The sequence below is a fragment of the Phaseolus vulgaris genome, chromosome 7 (genome assembly GCF_000499845.2).
Source record: "Phaseolus vulgaris cultivar G19833 chromosome 7, P. vulgaris v2.0, whole genome shotgun sequence".
NCBI classification, from domain to species: Eukaryota; Viridiplantae; Streptophyta; class Magnoliopsida; order Fabales; family Fabaceae; genus Phaseolus; species Phaseolus vulgaris.
The window spans coordinates 18,588,648-18,599,240 of NC_023753.2; the positions used below are offsets into that span (position 1 = coordinate 18,588,648).

Genomic DNA, 10,593 nt, shown 5'->3' on the forward strand with positions numbered 1-10,593 from the left:
TTGGGATAGGAAGAGGGGTATACAAACAATGGGGTTGGACTTTAGACTTAGCCTTCCTACATGCTATACATTTATCACAGAAGCTATGTACGGATTTGCGCATGTGAGGCCAAAAGAAATGTTCATGCAATGTTTCTAAAGTCCTAGTGACCCCAAAATGTCCCATAAGCCCACCCTCATGAGCCTCTCTAACAAGAGATTTCCTTATAGATCCTTGGGGTACACAAAGTCTTTTTCCTTTAAAAAGAAAGCCATTATGTAAGAAAAAGTCTTTGTGACCTCCCTTGGAACACTCTTGAAAGATTAGAGAGAAATCTAGGTCATCACTATAGAGTTCCTTTATGTGATCAAATCCTAAATATTGAACATCCAAAACATTTAACAAGGTATATCTTCTTAAAAGAGCATTGGCCACCATGTTAATTTTACCTTGTTTATGTTTGATCACATAAGGAAATTGTTCAATAAACTCCACCCACTTAACATGTCTCTTATTAAGCTTGCTTTGGCTTTTCAAATATTTAAAGGACTCATGATCACTATGGATCACAAATTCCTTTGGAAAAAGATAATGTTGCCAATTTTGCAAAGCTCAAACAAGAGCATAAAGTTCTTTATCATAAGTTGAGTAATTGATATGACTCCCTTTGAGTTTCTCACTAAAATAAGCTATGGGGTGACCCTCTTAAAGGAGGACAGCCCCAATGCCTATATTGGAGGCATCACATTCTATTTCAAATGTTTTAGTAAAGTTAGGAAGAGCTAAAATGGGGGCTTTAGTCAATCTTTCCTTCAAAGTTATAAAAGCTTTTTCTTGCTCCTGTCCTCACTTAGAAACCACATCCTTCTTTACTATAGCATTCAATGGTGCGACAATTGTACTAAAGTCTTTCATAAACCTCCTATAAAAACTAGCAAGGCCATGAAAGCTTTGTACCTCATTCACATTGGTGGGTGTAGGCCAATGTTGAATTGCTGCAACTTTTGTTTGATCTACATGCACCCCTTTACAACTTACTACAAACCCTAGGAAGTCTATATGATCTAATGCAAAGAAACATTTAGCATGATTAGCATATAACTTCTCCTTCCTAAGAGTTTCTAAGACTTGCCTAACATGTGACTCATGATCTTCTAAAGACAAGCTATATATAAGGATATCATCAAAATAAACTACAACAAACTTGCCAATGAATGCTCTTAAGACATGATGCATGAGTCGCATGAAGGTACTAGGAGCATTAGTTAAGCCAAAAGGCATAACTAACCACTCACTCATATAAACCAAATTTGGTCTTAAGAGCGGTTTTCCATTCATTACCTTGTTTAATTCGAATTTGATTGTAACCACTCTTAAGATCAATTTTGGAAAATATTTTAGACCCATACAATTCATCCAACAAGTCGTCTAACCTAGGGATGGGATGCTTATACTTGATGGTAATGTTATTTATAGCGCGAAAATCCGTACACATCTCCATGTCCCATCTTTTTTAGGGACAAGTATGACAGGCATAACACATGGGTGTTAAAATGTATGGCCTTAAACAAAAGGGGGGGTGAATTGTTTAAGAGAGGTTTTTGAAATCTTTTTAAATTTTAACAAAATTCTTTGTATGAATCCAGAACAGAAATCAGGTTAGCCAAGAACAAGATCAATAAAATAGTAAATCAGTAGAAAAACAATCGGTTGTTTATACCAGTAAAGCTAAAAATAGAATGTAAATGAGTTTAAGGATAAGAGAAAGATACACCAACAGTTTATACTGGTTCACTCTTAAACCAAGAGCTACATCCAATTCCCAGAAAACCACTAGGTAATCAACTAAGTAATCAAACCAGATTACAACACACAATCCACCAAAGTAGTGACCTTGAACCCTTCAAGAAACACACTCACTTTGGCAAATCACACACCAAGAGTATTGATCATGATCACCTCAAGAGTCCACAACTCTCCTTGGCAACACATCACCAGAAATACAGAAGGTTGAGAAGAGATTACACTTGTTTACAGAACAATCTAAAATCAATACAAATGAAATCCTATTCCACTCTCTTAGAAAACCCAAAACTTTGATGTGAATGTTCAAATCTTGAATCAACTCTTTCACAACTTAAAAACTCAAATTTGCTTCTCTTTTTTTTTTTATTTGAAAACATAAACAAACTATTTATATCTTCCAAAGATTGGTCAAAGCATTTAATGAAGGAGCGTATTCAGCTGGAAATCATTTAAAGCACATTCAACCACCAAAACATGATTTTGTTAGGATTTTCAAAGAAACAATCAGTTGAAACCATGAAACAACCGATTATTTGGTTTGGCAGTTAAGTCAACCAAACTCAAACAGTTTTCAACCTTTTCAAAAACTCCTAAGAGTGAAACAACTGGTTGATTCAACAATACAACAGGTTGTTTTTCACTTAGTTTGAAAAACACTTTATTTCAAAAAGGATTTAAAACACATTAGCTTTAGATTCAATAAAGGAGTGGATTACAAATAAAACTACCCAGATCCCTCCCAAAACACAGCAGCAACACAGCCCTACATCAAACACAAAGGATTTGGATTCTTCAAAGCACTTGATCACTCTTGATCAACAATGGGCTCATGCTATCTTGTACCCACCTCTTAGCAATTAAACGCTCAACTTGTTCTTGAATCTCTTTAGCCTCTTTGGGATTGGTGCTATATGCTGGAAGATTTGGTAAAGAAACCCCGGGCATGAAGTCGATTTGATGTTCAATCCCTCTTAGAGGTGGTAAGCCTTTAGGAGGATCTTGAAACACGTCTTCATATTCCTTTACCAAGTTATCCAAACACGTGGGACTATCCTTAGCCATCTCACAATCAATTATCCTAGGAATAGCTAAAATTATAGGCTTTTGAGCAACTATTACCTTTTTGACTTGTTGTGTGGACATGAAAAGGCTTCTCTTTGAACTTTTTTTATCATGTTCTTTATCTCTCTTTTCTCTCATTTTAACTTGGTCCTCATTGACTTCCTTTGGAGAGAGAGACTTAAGTATGACCTTGTGTCCATGGAAGTTAAAAGAAATTTTTTTGGTAAAGCCATCATGAAAAACTTTTCTATCAAATTGCCATGGCCTACCTAGAAGAATATGTGTGGCTTCCATTGGAACAACATCACACAAGAACTCATCTTTATATTTACCAATAGAAAATGCAATGAGGACTTGCTTGTTAACAATAATCTCACCTGCCTCACTTAACCATTGTAGTTTGTAGGGCTTTCCATGAGAGATAGTAGACAATCCAAGCTTATCTACCACTCTTGTGCTTGCAACATTAGCACAACTTCCCCCATCCACAATTAAAGAACATAACCTATCATTAATAAGACATCTTGTATGAAAGATATTTTCTCTTTGACTTTCATCAAAGGGTTTCAAAACTTGTCCAAGCATTCGTCTTATCACTAATAGGTCACCTTCATGTGGACTTTCACTCTCATGCTCACTTGGGGATCTAGAAGGTGAGGAATGTCTAGAGTTTTCGGACTCATGCTCGCTAATCACTACCCCATCATGCATATACATATTTCGTTTAGAATGGCAGTTAGAAGCAATATGTCCATAGCCTAAGCATTTAAAACATTTCTTACTAGAAGATTTAGTTGGTGATTTAGGTGTAGAAGTGGATGTAGAAGGCGTAGAATCTCTAGGTTTGAAAATAGTGTCTTTAGAAGGAAACTTTGAAAAAGATTTATTTTTGTTTTTCCAAGAAGAGTGGTAGTAGCCATCTTTAGAAGAATTTTTTAAAGCATTTTTCCTTGCAATTTGAGATTCAACTTTGCTAGCAAGGTGAACTAAAGTTTGTAAAGAAGAATATTCTTGAAGCTCTACCATATCTTGAATGTCCCTTCTAAGACCACTAACAAATCTAGCCATCTTAGCATCTTCACTCTCATTCATATCAACTTTAATTAAAAGCGTGTCGAGTTCTTTAAAATAATCATCCACACTTAGCGTGCCTTGATGAAACCTTTGGAGTTTCAACAATAGGTCTTTCCTAAAGTGTGGAGGAACAAATGTATCGCACAAGCAAGCTTTTAAATAGTTCCAAGAGACCACAGGTGGCCTTGTTTAGCCCAATGTCCATGAGAGTTTGATGCCACCATTGCATGGCATAGTCTAAGAATTCTAAAGATGCTAGTCTAACCCTTTGATCATCTAAGACCACCCCATGTACATGAAAGATTTGATCAACCCTGGCTTCCCACCCAAAATACACATTTGGATCTCCTTCACCACTAAAACTAGGCAATTTTACACAAGGTAAATAAGGCGTAGCCACATGTTGGGGCCTTTCTTCATGAGTATGGTGCCTCCTCTGTTCGGTGCCTTCATGATATCCATGAGAGTTGTGAGAAGTCCTTGAACAATTCCTATGATGATGTCTTCTCCCTCGGTTTTGATGATTTTCTTCACGGGCCAGCTCTAAGCTTTGGAGCCTTGCCTTCATTTGTCTAATCATCTCAAGATAGTGTGCATTTGATTGTCTAGCATGTTTTAAGTCTTCAATGAGAGTTGCCTTTTGAGGTGAGTAAGGTTTGGAGGTGAGTAAAGTAGTAGCAGACTTGCTAAGCCTCAAGTGGGAGGACCTTTTAAAAGAATGCCTAAATATGAAGATAGAAAGAAACCTTATTTCATATATATATCTTATAGCAGTGGAAGACCTAGTTCTCAATCATAACCTAGTTTCAAATGTTTTAGATGCGGTGGGCCACATGTTGTTAGATTTTGCCCTCATCCAGTGTCAAGTGTGACATTTGATAGATGTCACAGGTATGGTCATGCAACAAAAGACTGTTGTGTCCATTTGGGAGCTCCAAATTCTAGCAAAATGCAGCAAGTACAACAAAATAGTAATAAAAAACCCAGAGCTGCTGGCAGAGTTTTTGCCATTAGTGGAGCTGAAGCTTCACAGTCTAATAGCCTTGTTTGAGGTATTTGTTCTATCCTTGGAACACAATTATCTGTATTGTTTGATCCTAGGGCAACACATTCTTTTATATCCTTTGATTGTGCTAAGAAACTTAAGTTTTCAGTCCGAGAATTAGAAATTGAGTTGGTGGTATCTACACCAACATAAGGTATTATAGTAACTTCTTTCATGTGTGTTGAGTGTCCAGTAATTATAGATGGGCGGGGATACAAAATCAACATGATTTGTATACCTCTAAAAGATTTGGAGGTTATATTGGGAATGGATTGGTTGTCTGCTAATCATATCCTTATAAATTGTGGTCAGAAGAAGTTAATTTTCCCTAAATTAGAAGGAATGCAGGTTATCTTAGCTCAACAATTTGAAAGAGAGATACAAGAAGATGCAAAATGTTTTATAGTCTTGGCTTGTTCTATAGTTACAAATAAAGTACAAAAAGAGATGTTTGTAGTTCAGGAGTTTATGGATGTATTTCCTGATGAGATTTCTAGACTTCTAACTAAAAGAGAGATAGAGTTTGCAATATACTTGATTCCTATAGCAGACCCGGTGTCAATTTTTCCATACCGAATGGCACCATCAGAGTTAGCTTAATTGAAGAAACAACTAGAAGACTAATTGTAGAAACAATTCATTCGACCTAGTGTTTTTTCATGGAGAGCTCCAGTGTTATTAGTGAAGAAGAAGGATGGTTCATCACGTTTATGCATAGAGTATAGACAATTAAACAAGTTAACAATAAAGAATAGATATCCTCTTCCTAGAATTGACGATCTGATGGATCAGTTGCATGGAGCAGTTGTCTTTTCTAAAATAGATTTGCACTCAGGTTATCACCAAATTTTAGTGAAAGCGGAAGATGTTCAGAAGACTTCTTTTAGATCAAGGTATGGTCACTATGAACTTTTGGTTATGCCATTTGGTGTGACCAATGCTCCAACTATCTTCATGGATTATATTAATCGGATATTCATACCTTTTCTTGATAAGTTTGTGGTATTGTTCATAGATGATATCTTGATCTATTCTCGTACAAGGGAAAAACATGCAGAACATCTTAGAACTGTCTTGAACATTTTGAGAGAAAAACAGTTATATGCTAAACTTTCAAAATGTGATTTTTGAATGTCAAAAATAAAATTTTTAGGACATGTCATCTCTGCGCAGGGAATATCAGTAAATCCTGTTAGAATATATGGCCTTTAAACAAGAGGCGGGGTCAATTGTTTGAAAGATATTTTTGAATTACTTTTGAAGGTTTAATGAAATTTCTGTGAAGAAATCTAGAAAAGGAACCAAGTTAGCTAAGAATACAACGTGATTCATCTTAAAACAGTTTGTATTCTTGGCTAACTTTGTTCCTTTTCTGGATTTCTTCATTGAGTTTCATTAAACCTTCAAAAGTAATTCAAAATCTCTTTCAAACAATTCACCCCCGTAATGTTTAAAGGCCATATATTCTAAAAATTGGCATCAAGAGCTAAGTTCTTGTAGTTACTCAAGTTTTCGATCCTAAATCCTTTTTCTATGGCTGAAAAACTACCTTTTGGGGAGGGGTGCCTCAATTAACTGGCCACCTTTGTTTTGTGGTTTGAACTGTCAGTTTTGGAAGGTTAGAATGAAAATCTTTGTTGAATCTCTTGATAAAGGGATTTGGTATGCAATTGAAACTGGCCATATTATTCCTAAATTTGAAAAGGAAGGTGCTTCTATTGAAAAACCTTGGTCCCAATGGACTGATGCTGAAAATAAAAAGGCCATGTTTGATTGCATTGTCAAGAAGATCATAACCCCACCCCTACTTTGAACTCTAATGAATTTTTCAGCATCTCACAATATGCATCGACTAAGGAAATGTGGGATACTCTAGAGGTCACCCATGAAGGGACAAATGATGTGAAAAAGGCAAGGAAGCATACTTTAATACAAGAGTATGAGATGTTTAGAATGCTCAAAGGAGAATCAATTGCTGAAGTACAAAAGAGATTCACCCACATAGTCAATCATATAATGAGTCTTGGAAAAGTCTTTGACAATGAGGAGTTGAACATCAAGATTCTCAAATGTCTTGATAGATCTCGGCAACCAAAAGTTACTGCCATCTCCGAGTCTAAAGATTTGACATCTTTAACCACAACCTCCTTGTTTGGAAAGCTTAAAGAACATGAGTTGGAGATGAATAGACTCAATGTTCAAGAAAGTGAAGACAAACATGTAAGGAACATAGCCTTGAAAGCTGTCAAGAACAAAAATAAGCAAGACTCAAGTGATGAAAGTGAGGGAGAAACTCTTAGTTTGATGTCCAAAAAGTTCAGTAAATTCTTGAAAAGAAACCGCAACAAGGAAGCCAACAAAGAAAGGTATGGAAACAAGAAAACTAGTTATTTTAATCCTAACAATTATACTTGTTCTGGTTGTGGAATCAATTCTGGATTCAAACAAGTAGTGGATTACACTTTAATCTACCCAGATCCCACCCATACAAAGCAACAACACCAGCCTTTCATCAAACACCTTGGATTTGGATTCTTCAAAGCTCTTGATCACTCTTGATCAACAGATCCTTCTAAAGTGGAGGTTGTACTTCAATGAGAACGTCCTAAAACAGTTACAAAAATTAGAAACTTTGTCGGGTTAGCAGGATATTACAGAAGATTTATAGAAGGCTTTTCTAAAATAGTGGCTTCTTTGACCCAATTGACTAGAAAGGATCATCCTTTTGCATGGACTGAACAATGTGAGAGAAGCTTTGAAGAGTTAAAAAAAAGGTTGACTAATGCTCCTGTATTGACAATCCCTAATACCAATCAATCTTTTGAAGTTTTCTGTGATACTTCCTATCAGGGATTGGGTTGTGTTCTGATGCAGAATAAGAAAGTTGTTGCCTACACTTCTCATCAGTTAAAGGTGCATGAAAGAAATTATCCAACTCATGATCTAGAATTGGCAAGAATTGTCTTTGCTTTAAAAATATGGAGACATTTTGTTTATGGAGTTAGTTTTGATGTGTTCATTGATCATAAAAGCTTGATGTATTTGTCTGATCAAAAGGAGGTTAATATGTGGCAAAGAAGGTGGATTGAATTTTTAAAGGACTGTGATTTCCAACTAATATACCATCCTGGGAAGGAAAATGTTGTTGCAGATGCGTTGAGTCGTAAAAAGATACAAATGTCGTCGCTTATGATTAGAGAGCTAGCATTGATTGAAGATTTCAAGAGTATGAATTTGGAGGTTTTCATGTCTTCAAATTGCATTCGTTGTAATACACTTGTTATAACTAATGAATTTCTGGAGAAGGTGAAGGAAAAGCAATTGGAAGATTCAAAATTGAAGAACATCATGGGCTTATTAAATACTGACAAAGCTAAAGACTTCTCTTTAGGAGAGGATGGTATTTTGAGATTCAAAAATAGAATATGCATACCAAAGGATAATGAACTACAGCAAATTGTGTTATCTGAAGGTCATAAAAGCAAACTTAGTTTACATCCAGGAATGACCAAGATGTATCAAGATCTGAAGAAGTCTTATTGGTGGCATGACATGAAGAATGATGTAGCCAAGTTTGTAGCTGCTTGCTTGACTTGTCAGAAATCAAAGATTGAACATCAATGGCCTGAAGGCATGTTAACTTAGTTAGACATTCCAGTGTGGAAGCGGGACAATATCTCAATGGATTTTGTTACCCACTTACCACGTACTTTGAGGAAGAATGACTCTTTTTGGGTCATAGTGGATAGGTTGACAAAGACACTTCCTACCTATAGACTTGAGAATCTCTATGCGAAAGTTGGCCCAGATTTACATATATGAAATAGTCAGATTGCACGGTGTACCCTCCAGCATAGTTTCAGATAGAGATCCCTAATTCACCTCCAGATTCTGACAAACACTTCAAGAAGCCTTGGGGACTAAACTCAGACTTAGTTCAGTATACCATCCTCAAAATGATGAACAATCAGAGAGAACTATCCAGTCCTTAGAGGATTTGCTTAGGACTTGTGTGTCAGATCATTTGGGCAGTTGGGATGAAATTCTACCTTTGGTGGAGTTCACTTACAATAACAGTTACCAAGCTAGCATAGGAATGGTGTTAGAATAGATGCCTTTAAACTAGAGGGGGGTGAATTGTTTAAAGAGGGTTTTCGCAAATTTTTAAGCCAAGAATGAAATTTCTTCAAGAAACAAATGATAAGAAATTCAGTTTTCCAAAACAAAAAGCAAAAACAACAGCACCAGAAAAACAATCGGTTGTTTCGCAAAAACAATCGGTTGTTTCGCATAAACAATCGGTTGTTTATACCAGTTTGCAAATATTAAAACTGAATTTAAAGAGATTAAGGAGAGAGAGAATGCACACAGATGTTTATACTGGTTCACTCTAAACCCAGAGCTACATCCAGTCTTCTCAGAAACCACTGAGGAATTCCACTAAGCAATCAAACCTAGATCACTTACAACACAACCAAGAAAGTGACCTTGATCCCCTAAAGACACACACTTCTCTTGGTCAACACACCAACACTAAGAATGCTTATCTTGATCCCCTCAAGAACACACAACACTTCTCAGCAAACACACAAGGTTTCTTTCAACAGATACAAGGATTACACTTGTTACAGAAGCAAATCTGAAATCAATACAAGAGAAAATCCTATCGCACACTCTTTGATCAAACTCAATCTCTAAGCAATCTCAACTCTTTCAAAATCTCAAAACTTGTGTTCTCGTAAAACCAAAATCTATTTTACTGTTTTATATTCAAAGATGTTGTTTGTTATCAAATCTTAACAAACTATTAATTGCCTTTAAAGATTGGTCAAAGCATTAAAATTTGGAGCGTAAACAGTTAGAAAATCATTTAATGCTTAGTCAAAGCACAAAACAGTTTTTATGTTATGGTACCAAAACAAACAATCGGTTGTTTCCACGAATCAATCGGTTGTTTTGGTTTTGACAGCTCAACCATTTGAATTCTAAAAACACCTAAGTATAAAACAATCGGTTGTTTCGACAAAACAATCGATTGTTTTTCACTTAGCTTGAAAAACACTTTTCTTTTAAAAAGATTGAGAATGCCTATTCTTTGGATTCAATCAATGAGTGGATTACAATACTCAATCTACCCCATATCCTATCTAAGACAACTCAGCAACAGCAAGCACAGCCTAGCCTTCAACATCCTTCAAAGGGTTTGGATTCTTCAAAGCTTGAACACCATTTGGTTCAACAAATGGCTCCTTTCGAGGCATTGTATGGAAGAAAGTGCAGGACACCTCTATGTTGGTTTCAGGATGGTGAGAGTGTGTTAATTGGACCAGAATTAATACAACAAACCAATGAGAAAGTAAAAAATGATTCAAGAAAGATTGAAAACATCTCTCAGCAGGCAAAAGTCTTATGCAGATAAAAGAAGAAGACCTTTAGAATTCTATGCGGGTGAGCATGTCTTTTTGAGAGTTACACCGTTCACTGGTGTAGGAAGAGCACTCAAAATCCAAGAAATTGACTCCTAAGTTCATAGGACCTTACCAAATTCTCCGAAGAATAGGCCTTTTGGCTTATGAAATTGCTTTGCCTCCTTCTTTAGCTAAACTTCACAATATTTTCCATGTAT

The 10,593-nt window shown here is 36.0% G+C and overlaps 1 protein-coding gene across 1 annotated transcript; it reads right to left on the reverse strand.

The window, feature by feature from the left end:
* Positions 1-2,578: 2,578 nt before the first annotated feature.
* LOC137829188 (uncharacterized) lies at positions 2,579-3,940 on the reverse strand. Its single transcript, XM_068635985.1, has 2 exons — positions 3,226-3,940; positions 2,579-2,874 (listed from the first exon to the last, which is right to left on the reverse strand). Exons 1-2 carry the CDS (start codon positions 3,938-3,940, stop codon positions 2,579-2,581), a joined length of 1,011 nt encoding a protein of 336 aa, XP_068492086.1.
* Positions 3,941-10,593: the final 6,653 nt, after the last annotated feature.

Bases quoted from the DNA above. Each gene is read 5' to 3' on its own strand.
- LOC137829188 (XM_068635985.1), bottom strand. From the start codon at position 3,940: ATGAATGAGAGTGAAGATGCTAAGATGGCTAGATTTGTTAGTGGTCTT. The intron at 2,875-3,225 runs GTGAGATTATTG...CTATAATTTTAG, and splicing joins ACAATGGTTAAGTGAGGCAG to CTATTCCTAGGATAATTGAT.